We start from the raw sequence: 19,801 nt of genomic DNA, 5'->3' as shown, positions 1-19,801 counted from the left end.
CAAACATTTTAAATGGCCACCAACCTCCCCCGAACGTGACACTAAGATACTACCATAGGACAGGAAAAGGATCATAAAAATTGCTCAGCCTTTATTCGGCTTCGCTTGGAATTCCCCGTGTGCTGGTGTAACTGGTTCATGCTTCTCTTGTGTGGCACTGCATTTGCAACATAACAATGCCTGTCACAAATATACTGTTTCCTAAAAATACACCAGTGCCTTGGTTGTGGCAAAAACAGGTAGATTTAACTGGCCTTTGCAGACCTCTTACTGTCTGTAGTCAGGATATCTTTGCTGCGCTTGTCATGTTTGACTTCAATCTTGTTTAAAAGGAGGTGCGTACCATCCTTTAAATGTGGGTTAGTCCGCAAGTTTGCCATTCTGAAGAAAGTTCAGTCCATGTGGGCTGGGCCACCCCAGAATAAAGGGTGCATCAATAGCCCATAGTCCTTGTTTCCACAAACTGTTCAGTCAATCAAATGTATCCAGCGACGATGATCTTCAATCTTTACAGCAGTTCATGTTGTTAGCAACACTTGGTTGTTCTTTTCAATACAGTCTCAATTTCTTCTTGTCCCAGCACCATCATCGTATAGCTTTTATGGCTTCCAGCAAAGCTCCTCCATCCTGAGAATGTAGATCTGGCAAGACATGGGTTAATTTCCATCCATACATAATTAGTTAATTGCCCAGGGCCTGTAAGTGGCTTCCCCCCACTCTCCAGGGGGTGGACACAGCAGCTTTTCCTGTATCAATCTTGTTCCCAGCTGAGTTTCTCCAGCACTTTTGTCTTCCTTTGATCTCTCAGCATCTCCAGTTCCTTCCTAACACTTCCCTGTGAATTTATTCTTTAATCCAATTATATCCGAAGAGGCTCTCCCCACCTAAATATTCAATTCTCCAAATATGTTCTCTTCCCCAATCTACTTCCCTCAAACCCCCTTTTGTAAGTCATAAGACAATTTTTCATCTACCTAATTTCCCTCACACAGCACATGCTTCAACATCTTTTTGTTTGCTTGAAAACAGTAATCTTGCTTCATTTGCATTTTAAAAGACAACCTCTGTTATCACATCAAAACAATCTTTCCTAAAAGAACTCACTCGGAATCAGTAATCAATAATACATTTTCTTTTTCTCTGTAATTTTGACATTTCCAATCTCATTTAACACTTTAATCGGGATGAGTCTTTTTTAAACTTGGTTCAAAAGATTTATAATCAACCAACACATTTTATCATTCGAGTATAGCTCCGCCCCCCCATTCATGCCTGTTTCTTAACGGAGCACACCATAAACTGCATTCCATTTGCATTTTAAAGGACAAACTTCTTAAAGTGACACACAACTTTGCTCATTGCTTTGAATTTCACACATTCCACATAAAAAACATTGTTTTACAAGCAGTACATATACAAAAACATTGTTTTACCAGCAGTATATAATATTTCATCTTCAAAGACGTCTCTTTGTAATTTACTTTCCCTTTTTCTGACAAGAGTTCTGTTTACCAAAATCCTGGTTACCTAACCCTAATTGGACATTGATCCAGATCATGATTAGTCAGACTCCCCTTGACTTTTCAGTCTCCCTAGCTCTTTCCTCATTTCTCCATCAAATTTTCCTTCATCCCCAATTTTTTATAACATAGTTGCCTGTCAGAAAAAGGATTTACCTCCGGGGTAATTTTATTTTGCAATCCTCATTGACTCTTTCCACCATCCCAGATGCCTGTGGGTGGTGTACACAGTGAAATTGCTGTTGAATATTACAATGTGCACATATTTCCTTATTAATAGTGGTTAAAATGAGGACCATTGTCTGAGTTTATGACATTAGGTAGGCCAAACCTGGGAATAACTTCTCTTAACAACAATGTTACCATAGTTTCAGCAGTATTATTAGTGGTTGGTAGAGCTTCACTCCACCTGCTAAATAAATCTAAAATCACTAAGCAATATTTATAACACTGGGCCCTTGGTATTTCAATAAAATCAATCTGTATGCATTCAAACGGTCGTGATGGCATTGGCGTCACCGCTGAGGGTATCTTAAATGGTTTGTCTGGATTACTTTGTTGGCAAATTTTACATTCAGAGGCCTGCCACCACGTTTCCTTTGTTATCCTATCATTCCCTCCTTACCAGCATGGGTAAGACGAGTAAAAATGTATCGAATACACCAACTTGTCCAAGCGGGGTGTGCTGAATCAATGGCACAGCCCTCTTGTTTCCATAGTTATTTTTATATATGAGAGGCGTCCCTCTGTAATGTACATACCTCCTTCATGTTTGGCAGGACCGTTCTATTTGCTAGCATCTGTTTAGCTGCTGACACTACGCATTTGGATGTACAGGCTGCCCTGTTTGGATACACTATCAACAACCTATTTAACAATGACCAGCTGTTCTGGTAGCATCAATGCGTTAAACAAATTACGCACAGAAAGGCATTCCCTTGCTCCCAATCCTGGGGAGCTTTGTAAGGTCAGAACTTCAAGGTATAGGGATGTTACTGACGGAACTGTCCCAGGTAAAGATGCCATTGCTACTGGTAGGGCATAGGGATGTGGACATCTCCCAAGATTACCTAACTCCTCATCTTATTACCAAATAGGGTCGTCGTGCCAGACATGAAGTCTCCTCCAGAGGATTTACCAGTACTGGGTTTATTTTTTACTAACCATCACCTGTTTCTCACCTCCTGTCTGTCTTTTAATTATTTCCTCTTGTTCCTCTGCCCATTGGCATTCTAGTTGCAATACGTTCCATCCTTTCCGAGTGCTATCCTTGTTTCTTAACTCTATCCCCTTCTTACATACAGTATCCATCCAACTTCAAACTCTATACTCTCCTCATGCTTCTTCACTGCTTCTGCTTCCCATGTTTTAATTCCTTTCTTCCATTTCTTTCCTGCCTTCCTTTCCCATATCAACATTTCTGCTTTTTTAATTGTCTCGACATTCCATGTTCCCCCTACTGGCCAGGCTTCATCCCCTAACCGTTTGGTCAACTTGTAACTTAACATTTTAAATTTCTTATTATACCTAGGATTCAAATAACACATATGTTGGACTGTTATCCAGAGCATTCCCCATAGATAGATAGAAAGAAAGAGAAAACAGACTTCTTAATTCCGAATCGTTCCAAATATATCAACCAGGCCGACTCACTACTCGAGACCCCAGTTTCTCAATTTGGCTGACTTTTTAACCCTTTAATATACGACCCAAGTGTCTCAACGAGGCCAACTCGATAACCGATACCCCAGTGTCAACCTGGCAGACGTTTTAAACTTAATATACAACGCCACTTATTTCTCAATCCGACAACTCTTCAGATGTCTCAATAAGCCAGACGCACACCTCACCCCCCATTCTCAACCCGACAAATCACGGATGTCTCAATGAGGCCTATGAGCCCTTAGTAGAGATAGAGAAAAAGAGAAAACAAAGAGAGATAGAAAGAGAAACCGCTCAAGTCCTTCTTAAAAATATACACAAGCCCTTCTTAAAAATACATGCACAATTCTGTCTTAAAAATACATACACAATTCTGTCTTAAAAATACATACACAATTCTGTCTTAAAAATACATACACAATCCCTTCTTAAAAAAAAAACCCCATATAAAGCCCAACTGGTCTTACCTTTGTCTGTTGCTAAGAACCTCGGCAGGGAACCAATTCAATGTCTGATGAAGGATCACAGATGTTCCCGGGAGTTTCTAGGGAGTCGGTCTTACAAGGGGGCCGATAGAGCTCAGTTATCTCCCTTCCAATCCCGGCAACCTCTGCAACCTCTTGCACAGTCAGCCGTTGATGTGGTCCCAGCGAGGCCTGCATAACTACGCCAATGAAAAAGCTACTTTCTTAACTACTAAACCAGGTTCGCTTCTTAATAAACAGACACCACACAAACTGTTTGGTAGACCAGATCAAAACTTTACTTAACATCGGCCGATGGAAGGAGGGAGGACTCCAGTCAAGTGACCATTACAGACACTTGACCGTCCTCCGTTCACCTTCTTTGAACAACAGAATTACATTGCCTTAAATAGGGTTTTTTTGTCCCCTTAGCACATTTCAGACATTAGTCATGGTCAGAGGTACAGGAAAGGGTTTCCACAGAATGCATCACATCAAAGGCCTTTGTTTACATAGTACAAGATAACATTGGCCATTTGGTTTACGACATTTTATCTTTCCACTTCCCTGTTCCTCTCTCGTCCTTCATAAACATTGGCTATTTGGATAATGCCATTTTATCTTCACAGAGATCACCCTAGCTGTTTCGCTGCTTCCTCGCTGTCATTTGGTCCCTCATAAACATAGGCCATTTGGTTTATGGCATCTTACTTCAAAGATGTGACTAGCTGTTTCTCTCTTCCTTTCTCGCCTCCTCCCCCATAACATTGGCCATTTGGTTTATGGCATCTTACTTCAAAGAGATCTCTCTAGCTTCTCCTCTCTGCTTGTCACTTGGGAGACAATGTTATGGTGTTTATTATCCCACACACTGCAACCTGAGGCAAGCCTAATTTGAGACTAAATATAAGCTGTAAGCTAGCCCAGAAACCTATTTTAATATCTTCTTATATTTTAACTAAAATTCAGCTTCATCAATCCCATAGCGGAGCAAAGATACTAGTGCGGAGACGGAAGCATCCTCATAAAAATAAAGGTTATTTGGGAAAAATCTCATTTTCAGAATTTTAATTTATTAACACAAACTGTTCCCCCGCAACGTTGATTACACTGCGAGTCGGGTTGGGTCTAGTTACTGAAATGAATGAAAAAAAGGCACCTGTTCCACTCCGTTGCGTACTACACGTCAGCCCATTGCATTTAGAAGTAGTGGTCTATCTTGTTTGCTATAGGATCTTTGTTCAGCACTGTGGTAATATTTTCTACGCTGATTGGTTTATAATGAGTGACACCAAATGCAATCTGCAAACAGGAACTCAAGCTCTCAACCACCTGCCACCTTGATTCCTTACTGACCCGTGTGTCCTTGGGCTTCTTCACACTGTTACAGTAAAGCTCAACATCATATAACACCTGATTTTGAATGGACGTTGTCTAGAATCAACACTCATCTTTGCAGTAATGAATCTGAGTAGCACTCCGGTTGACAAGCACAAAATGCTGGAGTAACTCAGATGGACAGGCAGCGTCGCCGAAAAGAAGGAATGGGTGACGTTTCGGGTCAAGACCTTTCTTCAGGCTGAGAGTTAGGGGAGAGGGAGACACAGAGATAAGGAAGGGCAAGGTGTGAAAACGAGACATCAAAGGGTTGTTTCCATGCACACCACCTCTGTTATTGTCTGACTCTTTAATTGTTCAATTACTCCATCCCCTTCACTGCACCATTATCCTATCTTTTATTTAGTCTCTTGCATTTTACTATATCACAAACCTTTTATTTACTTTTATCCTTTAGTTGAATCTCTCACTTTTTACAGTTTGGATGTAAAGTGATTGAGCCCAAAATATTAACTTTTGTTACTCTGGGGCGATGCTGCTTGACTCATTGGGTGGTGCTAGTATTTTCTGTTCTTGTGTTCTTGGTTTGTTTGTTTATTGTGTTACTTTTAAATTAAGTTGAAGGGAAGGCATGGGATACTTTTCCACTTTTGATACTTTATATGGGGGATACCATGGACTCGAGATTGGGTGCAAAGAAAAATTCCTAAATATCAAGCTAACAATATTTTGAAGATTCCTACTTCTAACACGTAATTTCTTCCCACAACACTATTCCACTAATAGTGGTAGAATGATTGTGGATTGTTGTGAGATATTTTGTGAAGTATAATAAGATGAGGTATTTTGTCCATTTTTCTATGAATATTTATTGTTTTTGCCTCTCATTAGGAGTAAATAGTTTCAACGATTATGTGGTTCGTGTGTTTTGATCATTTTATGATGTGACTTCTGATAATTCACTTAATGTTAAATAGAATAGCTTGTATTTTGGAGTTGTGCATCTTTTTGACTGGTGAATGTTTGTTTGTAGTTCTGTAAGCACCAGGAGCCCGAGACACTCAAGGATCTATTCAATCAGGATGACAACCATCAGGAACTTGGCAACTTCTATGTGCGTTCCAGTTACTGTAATGAAACGGTAGGAAGAGTTCTGTTTCTACCAACATCGAGTGGGACCTGTACAAAGTAGATTTTCTTCAGGACTGTAGAGCAATGGTAAAGGTCAAAACACTGGGGAGAAAAAATCGAGTGCCAGTCGAGCAGTGAAATCATATAAATAGAATACACATTCACAAGGACAGGGCCGTTCACCCTTCACAACAACAGGCCAAATGTCAGCCTCGCCCACATCAACCTCACCCACTCCCACCCTCTCGCCCGTGTCCTCCCCCCCCCCGGCAATGCTGCTGAATTCCATCATTATAACATGTCTTGACTCCTTGTTGCTGAAATTCATCTCCTAACTTATGCACCTGAATTTTTTAGTAACCCCACTTTGTGCTCTAGATGTTTACAATCGTTTAGAACTGTGTTGCCTGTGTCCTGACCCATATTCATTTGACTATCGCCTTTGTGCTTGATGGCTTTTGGTGGTTCCCGATTAAGCAAAAGGGTGATTTTCAAATTATCCCAGTCTTCAAATCATTCTCTATTCTAGTTCCCCCACCAACCTTAACCCCAGTACTGGCCTCTTGCCCATCCTGGTTTAAATTGCCACTTTATTGACAATCAAGCCCCCATATGCTAAGGCCTTAACCCATAAATGTCCTCCTTTAAACCTCTTCCTTTTTTTTAATACTGTTTTTGATTCTCTTTAAAACTTGCCTCTCTGGATAGACCTTCAGTCATTGCTCGAAGATGGACACTAAAAGCTGGAGTAACTCAGCGGGTCAGACAGCATCACTGGAGAAAAGGAGTAGGTGACATTTCGGGTCGAGACCCTTCTTCAGATTGAGTTTGAAGAAAAGACTTGAATCTGAAGAAGCGTCTTGACCCAAAACATCACCCATTCCTTTTCTCCAGAGATGCAGTCTGTCCCGCTGAGTTACTCCAGCTTTTAGTGTCCATCTTCAGTTTAAACCTGTATCTGCGGTTTCTTCTTAAGCGGCTTTTTCACGGGGCGACTTGACGCAAGAGTTAACCAGAGTTTAACATCGTGGGAACCTCGTGCGATAACAGTACGGCATTCGTGGACCACCGTGGCTCTAATGGCAGGTAATCGTGTAACTTGGTGACTCGGGAGAAAATTCAAGCAAGTTTGAATTTCTCCAAGAGTGACTTGTACACTTGTGGTTGAGCATTGCAACATTATATGAACGTAGTGGCCAGTGCGATATCCGTATATCCGTAACTCTTGCGGTTACCGTGGGAACTCCTGCGAACGGTGAACCCGGAAGCTGGACAGAGGGGACAGAAGGTGAGTAAAAATTGTCTTCTGTGGGATTGAATTTAAAAAATAAAGATTTGCATCCGCATATGGACATCAACTTATTCATGAGTTATGTTAATGAGATTCAAGAAAATAACTATAATCTTTAAAAGGGACTTTAAAAGGGACTTTACTGAAAGGTCCCGCATTTTTATGGTCCGTGAGGAATTTTTCACATGTACTTCTTTGAGAGATACAGCTCGGAGTCCTCGCCGACTAGCGATCGATGCCTTTCCGAAGCAGGGTCCGGAACGCTACCAATCAATGTTCTCCAGAGACCCGTGTAAGGAGTGAACTGCACATGCTGGTTTAAACCGAAGACAGACACAAAAAGCTGGAGTAACTCAGCGAGTCAAGCAGCATCTCTGGAGAAAAATAGCTGATGTTTCGGGACGAGACACATCTTCAGACTCAATTCCGATTAGGATGTCTGAAGAAGGGTTCCAATTCGAATCGCCACCTATTCTTTTTCTCCAGAGATGCTGCCTGACCCGCTGACTTACTCCAGCTTTTTATGTTTTTCTTCCCAGATCTGACTTACCTGCTGAGTTACACCAACATTTTGTGTCCTTTTGTGCGTATTAACCAGCATCTGCAGTTCCTTTAGACATTACCTAACTTCAGATTTTAGAGATATAGCGCGGAAACAGGCCCTTCGGCCCACCGAGTCCGCGCCGACCACCTATTCTTATCCGGCTTCAGAATGGTTCTTCCTTCCATTCGTTTGGGCACTGACCCGACCTACCAACCTACCTCAATGCGGACATTGGACTTTTTCCCCCTGGAACTGTCCTGAAAACATATATTCTGAACTCTGGTATTTTCCTCTTCGCTCTACCTGGTGTTCTTGTGCATGTGTTGGAGGGAACAGCAGATGCCGGTTTAAAGAGAATGCTGGAGTAACTCGACGGTTCAAAATGCTGGAGTAACTCAACGGGACATGCAGCATCTCTAAAGAGAAGGAACGGGTGACGTTTCGGGTCGAGGCCCTTCTTCAGACTGTACGTGGCTTGGTTATATTCATGTATAGCATTATCTGATATGATTGTATAGCACGCAAACAAAAGTTTATTCCCTGCATAGAATCATACAGCGTAGAAACAGGCCCTTCGACCCAACTTGCCCACACCGACCAATATGTCCCATCTACACTAGTCCCACTTGCCCGCGTTTGGCCCATAACCATCTAAACCTATCCTATCCATGCTTCAGTCTAATGCTTCTTAAACATTGCGACAGTACCTGCCTCAACTACCTTAACGGATAGCTCATTCCATACACCCACCACCCTTTGCGTAAAATAGTTACCCCTTAGGCTCTCATTAAATCATTCCTCCCGAACCTAAACCTGTATCTGCTGGTTCTCGATATGAGACAATAATAACAAACCAAAGCGAGTTAGGACATCAACGGGGAGATCCTGGATAAACCCAAGGTAGACACAAAATGGAGGAACTCAGCGCAACAGGCAGCATCTCTGGGGAGAAGGAATGGGTGACATTTCGGGTCGAGACCCTTCTGATATGCTGCCTGTCCCGCTGAGCTACATGTTGTGTCTATCTTCGTTTTAATCCAGCATCTGCAGTTCCTTCCTGGCCGAACCCGATTGAAAGATGAGAGGCTGGGCGATAGAGCACTGGGTGTGACAAGGATCAGGCTTCAGTAAGCAAAGTAAAGAGAGGTGGCAACGTTATGGAAATGAAGCGGGTAATCCGAGTGATGGCGAGACGGTATCCTCTAATGTGTCGGAAAGAACTGTAGATGTTGGTTTGCGCCGATGATAGATACAGTAATACTGGAGACAGACATAAAATACTGGACGGGCAGCATCTGGATAAAAGGAATGGGTGACGTTTCGGGACGAGACTCTGAAGAAGGGTCTCGAACCGAAACGTCACACATTTCTTCTCTCCAGAGATGCTGCCCATCCCGCTGTGTTACTCCAGCATTTCGTGTCTATCTTCCGTATGCTCTGTGATGGTCATCTCGGAGTCAAGTGGCAACTCTGGTCTGTAGACACGAGGAACTGCAGATGGAGGAATCACGAGCAAAACACAGAGCGTTGGACGAGCCTGACCCTTTGAGTTCCTCCATCACTTTGTGTTGAAGTCAGGTCTGGACATTGCTTGGCTCAGTCTCAGGCGCCGGCTAACTAGGAAGGTCGAGTCAAAGTCCAGCACTAACACTCAAGAAATAACGTTTGCGGCCTGATGGTCCCAATATTTAATTGAAATCATTAATAAAGTAAATAAATAGATACCGGTCTAATCAGTATCTACGGGATTGGACAGGCTAGATGCAGGAAGAATGTTCCCGATGTTGGGGGAGTCCAGAACCAGGGTCCCAGTTTTACAGTCTACCGTGGGAACTCTTTAACTCAGTAAAGTAAAGTAAAGTAGCCTTTATTGTCATATCAGCGCACAGGCAGCAGTTGATTGTTGCTCTATTCAGTTTCCCAGGGGGTCGGGACGGTACTGGAGTTGGGAGGGAAAGGTGGGGGAGTCGAGGGAGAGGAGGGGGAGACAGATGGGGGTGTCTTCATTTACTGGCGGCGGGTGTCTGTCACTGAAACAGGCAGGTGAGATTTCACATCCACCTTGTGTGTGCCTCTCTCTCTCTCTCCCTCCCTCCCTCTTACACAGGCTGAGAGACTCTGCCTCTGTGAGTGTACGTCTCTTTCTCCCCCTCTCCCACACACAGTAAGACCGAGGTACTGTGCTCAGTCCATCTGTGTCTCCCACATACACAGTAAAACATGTTTCCAAATGAGCCAATTCAACCAAGGGAGGATATTTATAGTGTGTGGAAAAAAAGTGACATCATTTGTGCCACGTGATGATTTAACAACACTTCACAATGTTCATTCAAGATTTAACGGGAAAGCTCGGGAGACGGACAAGTCACTCGCACAAATAACAGAAATGCCGAGTACCGTGGGAACTCTTTATCTACCCCCCGTTATATCGTGTGATATCGTGCTAGACCACGACCACTTCACTCTGGTTACATCTTGCGTCAAGTCGCCCCGTGAAAAAGCCGCTTTACACATTCAGTCATTAGTTCTGTGTTGCATGATATCAGACTTTGTGAAACACATTGAAATATTATTTCTTCAGATTTAAATTACACCTACTCTATCCTATTTAAAATTGCTTTAACTTTTCCTATTTCCTAGGGACGACAGATGGCACAATGGGCTAAGTGTTCGGCTGGCAACCGGAAGGTAGCTGGTTCGAATCCTGCTTGGAGTGCATACTGTCGTTGTGTCCTTGGGCAAGATACTTCACCCACCTTTGCCTGTGTGTGTCCTTGGGCAAGACACTTCACCCACCTTTGCCTGTGTGTGTGGATGTAATTATGTGAAGCACTTTGGGGTCAATGCAAGTTGACTAAAAATGTGCTATATAAATAAAGAAATTTAATTTAAATTTAATTTAATTTATTTTTGTTCAACAGACAATCGAGGGGCGAGTAGCCAATTTGCAGAGTGCAGTGGATGAATACAATAAAGCTAAGCATGAAATCGCTGCCAAGGTTTGTGCTGAACCCGTTGAAAGTGCAAGTTTAAATGTAAAAAATCCAAAACATTTGTATCACTGGAGCCACAAATGGGTCTTCAGTGAGGTGTAATCGTGTATTGTCTTTCTGCTGATTGGATAGCACGCAACAAAAGCTTTTCACTGTGCCTCGGTACACGTGACAATAAACTAAACAAACTCTGCTTTCAGTGCTAGGGTTGTTTGTCAGGCTTAACCCCACATGATGCAGTACTTTAAAATGAACATTCACCTTTTGTGGTAACGAGAAGGGGGGAAAATAAGGGGCGGGAGGTGGGTGGTTGTAATCTACCTCCTTTTGCCATACTGACCTTTCTGTCTTGGGCCTCTATTGCCAGAGTAAAGCCATACACAAACTGGAGCACCCCATTCTCCTTTGGTAGCTTACAACCCAGTGGTATGAACATTGAATTCTCCAATTATAGAAACAAACTCTCCCTTTATACCCCCTCATTTCCCTGTGCCCCACCTCGTTCCGCCCTTCCCCCACGTCCCCTTCCACCTATATCTCACGCCTCTACTTTTTCTTTGTTTTAAAGTCTTTCATCTTTTCATCTCTGTTCTTTGTCCAACCAATTAAAGCCTCTTCACCTGTAACTCGTCATGTTTGGCCCACCCCACTACATTTCTTCTACACTACAAACACTGAAGAAGGATCCTGACCCAAAACTTCGCTTATCTGTGTTCTTCACAGATGCTGCTCTCCTCTGCCTCCTCCACTGACACAGTGGAGCCAAATGCTAATTGGAAGAAAACCATTTTGACTTGCCTTTGGGTAGCGGTAGTATGAATATTGAACTTCTCTATGTTGTGTTTCCACATCCTCTGTGCTCTCCTCCCACACACGTTCACCTGCCCACACAGTTCTTTTCTCCCTTTATTCAGTTCTCCCATCTCCTCCCAACATTGATCAATCTGCCCATTATCCCCTCTCAATATGGTTCCACCCGTCACATACAAATCTTACAAACGTACAAAGTGGCGGCATGGAGGCCTTACAGTGCTTACAGCGCCGGAGATCCGGGTTCCATCCTGGCCACAGGTGCTTGTCTGTACGGAGTTTGTACGTTGTCCCCGTGACTGCATGGGGGTTTTATTTCCGAGAACTTTGGTTTCCTCCCACATTCCAAAGGCTACATGTTTGTAGGTTAATTGGCTTGGTATAAATGTTTTAAAAAATTGTCCCTAGTGTAGTATTAATGTGCGGGGATCGCTGGTCGGTGCGGAATCGATGGGCTGAAGGGCCTGTTTCCACACTAACTCTGAACTAAACTACACTTTATCCCAGCCTCCCCAACGTAATACTGTGTTCTGGCAATCCTGATGCAGGGTCTCGACCCAAAATGTTGGTCTGCATCATTTTCCAACACTTGCTGTAGGCCCGCTGAACTTTCCCAATGTTCTGATTCTCTTGTTTCTAGCACATGCAGTCCCTTTTGTCTACTTGCTACAAGTTACCGATTAATTGATCAACTGAAAATGATAAATTTATTACTGCACTGGTTTTCTGTCAATGATAGTATTGTCTCTTGCAACGTATCCCCAATGCTGTGCACTCTTCTTGTGCAGCCACCTTTATGCAGCACTTTGAAACTCAAATACTTTACAAATGCTGATTCATTGAAATATATAGTATCGATACAGGCCCTTCAGCCCAACGAGACCCTGCCAATTATCGATTACCCATTCATACATGTTCTATGTTATTGCACTTTCGCATCAATTTATAGCGGCCAAAACCTACAAATGCACGCATCTATGGGATGTGGGAAGAAACAAGCATCCCAAAGAAATCCACGTGGTCATTGGGTGAACATGCAAACTCTTCACAGATAACAGCCGAGGTCAGGATAAAGCCTGTCACTGGTGCTATGAGGCAACTGTGCAGCCCTATCTGCTTCCACTTTATCCACTCTGTTTATTACCATCTTAAAGAACGCTTGCAAAATTGTAGACTCTGCTGTATTGATTTATGATTTTGTAAATATTCTGCTATTATCTCCTTAATGTATTACATCGTTTTACTAACGACATATGTTAGGCTAATTAGCCTACTTGATCATGTGATGGGAGCACTTATCCTGTTCATAAGTGATAGGAGCAGAATGAGGCCATTCGGTCCATCAAGTCTACCCCGCCATTCAATCATGACTGATCTATCTCTCCCACCTAACCCCATTCTCCTGCCTTCTCCCCATAACCCCTGACACCCATACTAATCAAGAACTATCAATCTCTGCCTTAAAATATCCATTAACTTAGCCTCCACAGCCTTCTGTGGTGTTGGTGTGTGGTAGTGAGCACAGGTTCACTGTATAACACTGTAGGACAGTTCATGGGCATATGTCTGTCACAGTATTGCAGAGTACTAGTCTGGCCCGAAGGAGCACTGGAGATGAGGCAAGTTCCACAGTAGGGGGGGTGCGAGTGGACCAGTGGCGAGACAAGTAGCAACAGTGGGTTGAGCAAGTTGAACTGTGACATTTGCAATTCAAATGTGACCAAAAATATTAGTATCTGTTCTATGTATAGTAAAACAATGTTTCTTGTGAGTGGCCTCATAGAACTATAAATACTAATCCATCGTGCAAAAAGCTGGTGAGCATTGTCAGAAGTTAAATGTACCCCATCAAATGCAAGTTGAGGTAATGAAAATAGACACAAAAAGCTGGAGTAACTCAGCGGGACAGGCAGCATCTCTGGAGATAAGGAATGGGTGACATTTTGGGTCGAGACCCTTCTTCTGAAGATCCAAAACGTCACCCATACCTTCTCTCCGGAGATGCTGCTTGTTCTGCTGAGTTACTCCAGCATTTTGTGTCTATCTTCGGTTTAAGTCAGCATCTGCAGTTCCTTGCTACACATTGTGGTAATGAAAACTTGGCTTACAATGGAAGATGCTGTACAGGATGTTTTCTATACAAAGGTTGCTGTACTTTGTCATTGAACCAGTGCCCCAACACGAGCACTGGTTTAACATTTTGGAAAAGCAAACATAAAATGTATTGTCTAGTAGAATACTGAAAAATATATCTGGAGTCATTGTCAAATACAATTACTTTAAGTATAACTATAAAATGCTTGGCAGTTTTAAGTACCTTGAAAACTTGTGGTATATAAGTGTTGGCTGGAATTCCCTTGTGGTAATTAATTTCTTACTATATACTTTGGCAGATTACTGTGAGACGTTTCAGAGTATCGGATTATGTAATCAAAATACTTCTGCTTCTGCAAAATCTTCGGGAACAATTACATTTTGAATCAAGCTCATAAGTTATCGGACACCATATTTCCTTACAACATAAGAAGAAGCCATTTTGGCTTATTGAGTCAATGCTGGCTACTAATTTCCCCCATCATATAACCTCCTCATTACCTCCAGGTGTTGTTTCACTATATCTTGTGGCATAAATCTAAGACAGACCCAGCTGAACACCAAAGTCTGAAGAAGGGTCTCGATTCTAAACATCACCCACTCCTTCTATCCAGCGATGCTGCATGTCCAGCCGAGCTGCTCCAGCATTTTGTATCTACGGTGTAAACCAGCATAGAATCATAGAATCATAGAAAGTAGGTGCGAGAGTAGACCATCAGGTCCGTCGAGCCCGCATCTGCAGTTCCTTCCTACACCAGCTGAACAGCAACAATCTCCTTTGGTCTTATGGTGTCAAATATTTACCCATTGGTTTTCTCTTCCTTTCAAAAGCCAGATAGACAAGGGCCATTGAATTATGAAGTATTATAGCACAGATACAGGTCCTCCGACCTCGCATAGCCGCACGGACTGTCAAGCACCCTTCCACACTAACTGCATCTATCCTTTTGCATTCGCAACCCCAACCCCAGATCCTACTACCATCTCCCTACATTATGGGCGATTTATTGTAGCCAATTAACCTAACAGCCAGCACACGAGGCAGGAGGAAACCAGAGCACCAGGGAAAACCCATACAGCCACAAGGAGAACATTTAAACTCCACATAGGACTCCACAGATCAAACCCAAGCCTCTGGAGCTGTAAGACAGAAGTGCTAACGGCTCTGCCACTGCCCCAGTTGCCATTTTCCATCACTACATTGCCTGAGCAGTAAGTGATACCAGAAACACATTATACCATTGAAAACTGTAAAAAAGGGTATAGACTTTATCCTTGTTTACTATTTAGGCTGCATATAATCCTGATACATTTTAGTGTTTCATGGGATGAAAAATAGAGCAAGACAAATTAACTAGACTATCTTCCTTCTCCAACCACCTCCTATTTTTCTGCATGATTGGCTTTGCAAAGGATTTGCACATTTGCCCTCCAGTAATGGAAATAAAAAGCATTTACATGGTGTGTTTCAAGGACTCAGAACCTTCCAGGTTGTTCCATGGCCAACTAAGTACGTTGAAAGCAATGTGCACCAAGATAATCCAAATGTGGATTTGATTCATGTTCTACATCAGTTTTGTTTGCACAGTAGAAGGGATCTGTAATTGGCCTGATGATAATAATTAGCCAGTAAACGTGTGAGAATATGTATTTTGGGGTTTGTTATCAATGCTCACTGTTTATGTCTATGTGGGAGATAGATTCACTTGGATATAAACTGATGGATTATACTCAAGGATATCCCAACTGATAGCTTTTGGGAAAAGAATGCAGGATCATTGGAGTAGTATAGTTTTTGCACCAGAAATGAGCAGAGGAATCTTCCTTGTTTTGAAAAATGTAAATAGCAATGAAAAAGTGTATTGAAACTTTTTTTTCACTTCATCAAATTTAAGATCACAGAAGACCAAATTAAATTGCTGCGATATCAGTATCGCTTGCAGAAGGAGGTTGGAAAGACATACCTGGATTTATCATTACATGACACTGTCTCCACACTGTTACTGGAAAGCAAGCACAAGCAAGCTGAACAGCTTTACAAAGACTTTAAAATTCCTGACAAAAGGTAACATCAAGACTATTGAAATTGTTCTTTCAGATATTTGTATCAGTTTACATGGTGCTAAAATTAGGATAAGTTGACTTAAAGATAGGTGACTGGAGACACGAGGAACTGCAGATGCTGGAATATTGCGTGGAAGGGGTAGGGAGGGAATAGGTGTGAGTCTCTGTGGGGCTTCAGCAATGGAGAAGGCCTGGGACTGAAAAGTCAGTTTTGGAACTGGGAAGAGGAGTTGAAATGGTTAGCAACCGGGAGATCCAGCAGGCCTTGGCGGGCTAAGTGCGTGTTCAGCGAAATGGTCGGCAAGTCAATGCTTGGTCATGCTGACATACAGGAGACCACATCAATAACATCTTTTAGCAGAGGTGCATGTGAATTGCTGTCTCTCCTGGAAGGACTGCAGGGGTCACTGGATGGAGATGAGGGAAGAGGTTTTGGGATGGTAATTACCACCCTTGCAGTGAAAGGGGAAATAACTTGGGGAGGGGGTGGCTTGGGTGAGAAGGGATGAGTGAACTGAAGAACTGTGGAGGGAATGGTCCCTGTGGAAGGCAGAAAGGGGTTCTCCGGAAATGCTGCCTGACCCACTGAGTTACTCTAGCATTTTGTCTTTTTTGTAAACCAGCCTCTGGAGTTCCTTGTTTCTACATAATTACATGGGTTGATCCCTAGGAATGGCAGAGATTGTTTCCATTCTCTCTGCACTTTCAGTAAGTGTTCTTTATCAGTACTATGTGCTTTTGATGTCGTCATTATAATGGTGTGGAGGTATGGTTACTATATCAACTGCTTTGAGTGCATTTTCCAAAGACAAAATTTACTTTTGGACATCTGTAAAAATGATATCTCTGTTTGCTTTGTTATCACCTTCCCATAGCTAACAATGATCTATTCGACATCTCCTTGATCTACATCCTCTTTGATGTCTCGTTTTCACACCTTACCCTTCCTTATCTCTGTGTCTCCCTCTCCCCTGACTCTCAGTCTGAAGAAGGGACTTGTTCCGAAACATCACACATTCCTTCTCTCCAGAGATGTTGCTGCTGAGTTACTCTTCGGTGTAAACCAGCATCTGCAGTTCCTTCCTACACAAACAGTACACTTAACTGTTTTGTTTTCTCAGACTCAACTTCATCACCCTGCAGGCTAACAGCTTGTGTTTCTTACACTCAGGTTCTGGTGGCTAAAGATTGCCGCACTGGCAGAGAAAGGAGACTGGGAGGAACTCGAAAAATTTTCCAAAAGCAAAAAGTCCCCAATAGGGTATATGGTATGTTATCTTAAATAGCAGTATTTGTGTGTTTCATTGATAAAAGGCCATACTTTTAACTGTTATAAAGCTTTTTCCTTTCCATTTATTAGCCATTTGTAGAAATATGTGTGAAACATCATAACAAGTATGAAGCTAAGAAGTATGTAGCAAAAGTCAACCCAGAGCAGAAAGTGAAAGGACATATAATTGTTGGGTAAGTAGAAATCTAGTCAATATTTCGCAATCCAAACCTATGTTTCTCTTTCAGTGGGTATGACCTAATGAGTGTTTCCAGCATCTTTAGTTTATGTTTCAGATTCCAAAATCTGCATTTTTTTAAAAACCTAATCCCCTCCTCCCTGCTAGATTTCTGGCAACTTCCAAACCTTCCTTAAAACCAAAATCAATGACTGAATTTCATTGTCACCCAACCTCATTGGAATTGGAAGTTCGAGTCATTGTGATTCATACTGGGACTGAACGTTTTAAAAAATGGCATCAATGCAATTTTGACTGCCTTGGAAGTAAACCATAGAACAGTATCCAGAGGTTTATAATCTTAGATTATTACCCAAGTAAATTGGTGCAGGGATAAACAGTTTGGGTGAAGGAGTTGTATGAAAACGATTATTTCATTGCAAGAAACGGGGATAAAAAGACATTTTACCATGGGATGAGTTGCAAGTGGATCAAACGTCTACCAGAAATAATATGTAGGATGCTGGTTTAAACTGAAGATACACACAAGAAGCTGGAGTAACTCAGCGGGACAGGCAGCATCTCGGGAGAGAGGAATGGGTGGCTTTTCGGGTCTGAAGAAGGGTCTCGACCCGAAACGTCACCCATTCCTTCTCTCCAGAGATGCTGCCTGTCCCGCTGAGTTACTACAGCATTTTCTGTGTATCTACCAAAAATAATATGTGGTTCAAGAGCCTAAGTGCAATTGTCTTGTCTTTCTTATTATTTTGGAAAAGACTAATATCTTTGAGATGTGTTATTCATCTATTTTTCCCTGATAACCTGAAAGTTTAACAATGTATTATGGCAATGCAGTGAACCACTGTCAAATCTTTGGGCCTTTCCAACATTTCTCATTGTTATTTGCAATGTCAGTCCTTAAATAATCAGATTTATTGGATATTTCACAACCTACCATTGTGGGATTTGAAATCTTACTCTGTATTTTGCTGGTTTACTTCAGTCAGGAACAAAGTGACATAATTTATTGGAAACATCTATTACAAATATGCATGTAGAAATCTTTGGAAGGTATTGAAAATACCAAAATAAGTTATGTTTGACATTCCCAGCATTGTTTTATATCTTTATTTTCTTGTACTTGTACTTATATTTAAAGAATGGAAGTTAGCCTCAAATTGCTGGAGTAACTGAGCGGGTCAGACAGCATCTCGAGAGAAAAGGATTAGGTGACGTTTTGGGTCGAGACCCTTCTTTAGACTAAGTCAGGGGCAAGAATGTAAGATGGTCTTTGGGAAGCACTATTAATTGTGCTTCAGATGTAGCTCTAATCTGCTTTATCTTTATTCTGTCTCAGAGATCTAGAGCAAGCTGTGGAAGTTGCAACAGAACGCAAAAATGAAAGCGAGTTGAACACAATTCTTTCCAAGTGTACACCAGCTACTGATCAGCGAATTGTGGAGAAAATTAACGCCGCAAAAACACAGATTCTAAAGAAGTGAGATGCAGCTTACAGATGACGAGAGTCCAACTATGGACTAGTTCCCTATTTGTGAAACAGATGTATATTTGTAAATATGTTTATAGTCAGTATCATGGACATTTGCTTGAAACCGATCTTCATGTGGGCATGAAGCACAAAAAGACAAACTGATGAATAGTTATGCTGGAAAAAACAGAAGTACCTTAGTTTAACAATTTGTTGCCATTGAAATGTATATCATGCAAATATTTTTAATGTCTCATCTTGTATAATTAAATATTACTTAAGTTTGATGCCACAGTATATGCACTATATAAACTACTTGGTGTGGAGTTAGTGTTTATCAAAAGAAAGTTGATTAAATTAAATGTACTTGCTCTATTGTTTTTCCAGTGGCCCTGATTTAGCAGTGGATGAAAGTATATCTAAATTTAGTTGTACAGGTGCACAACCTTTTATCCAAAATTCCAAATAACGAAAAGCTCCGAATAGCGGACATTTTTTTGGTCCTTGAAGAAAGGTCCTTGAAGACGTTCACTGAGGGCGGCCCGCAGAGGTGACAGCGGAACCTCCGATCGGTCCTCGAAGAAAGGGGAACTAAATCCCCATTCATAAAAGAGAAGGTGAGGGTATATTGCGCGGGAGGGTTAATAATTGACAATCTGCTGCTGCCTGCCCGCTGAGTTAAAAAGTTCCCACGGTAGACTCACGATACACAGTATATTGTGAGTCTTGCGTGGGAACTTTTTAACTCAGCGGGCAGGCAGCAGCAGATTGTCGCTCCCTTCAGTTTCATCCCCACCTACACCCCTCTGCTTCCCGGCCATGTGTGTGACCCCTTCCCTCCCCTCTCCAGCTCCCCGCCCATTGCACCGGCGCGGGGGCTTTGCACTGTCTTCACGTCGGCGATGCCAGCAGGTCAGTGCCAGTCACCGGAGACGTCAGGACCAACGGGACAC

At 42.2% G+C, this 19,801-nt stretch overlaps 1 protein-coding gene across 1 annotated transcript in view; it reads left to right on the top strand.

Moving 5' to 3' along the window:
* Positions 1 to 19,225, top strand: part of vps16 (VPS16 core subunit of CORVET and HOPS complexes) — a 65,972-nt gene extending 46,747 nt beyond the window's left edge. The window contains exons 19-24 of the mRNA XM_033023558.1: positions 6,018 to 6,125; positions 10,872 to 10,949; positions 15,743 to 15,912; positions 17,083 to 17,179; positions 17,272 to 17,375; positions 18,717 to 19,225. Coding sequence (XP_032879449.1) covers positions 6,018 to 6,125; positions 10,872 to 10,949; positions 15,743 to 15,912; positions 17,083 to 17,179; positions 17,272 to 17,375; positions 18,717 to 18,861 — 702 coding nt within the window. The 3' untranslated portion in view covers positions 18,862 to 19,225. The remainder of the gene's footprint in view (positions 1 to 6,017; positions 6,126 to 10,871; positions 10,950 to 15,742; positions 15,913 to 17,082; positions 17,180 to 17,271; positions 17,376 to 18,716) is intronic.
* Positions 19,226 to 19,801: the final 576 nt, after the last annotated feature.

This window comes from Amblyraja radiata, chromosome 7, assembly GCF_010909765.2.
Source record: "Amblyraja radiata isolate CabotCenter1 chromosome 7, sAmbRad1.1.pri, whole genome shotgun sequence".
Taxonomy (NCBI): domain Eukaryota; kingdom Metazoa; phylum Chordata; class Chondrichthyes; order Rajiformes; family Rajidae; genus Amblyraja; species Amblyraja radiata.
Note: the sequence above shows the minus strand (reverse complement) of the source record. Positions and strands in the feature narration are given on the sequence as shown.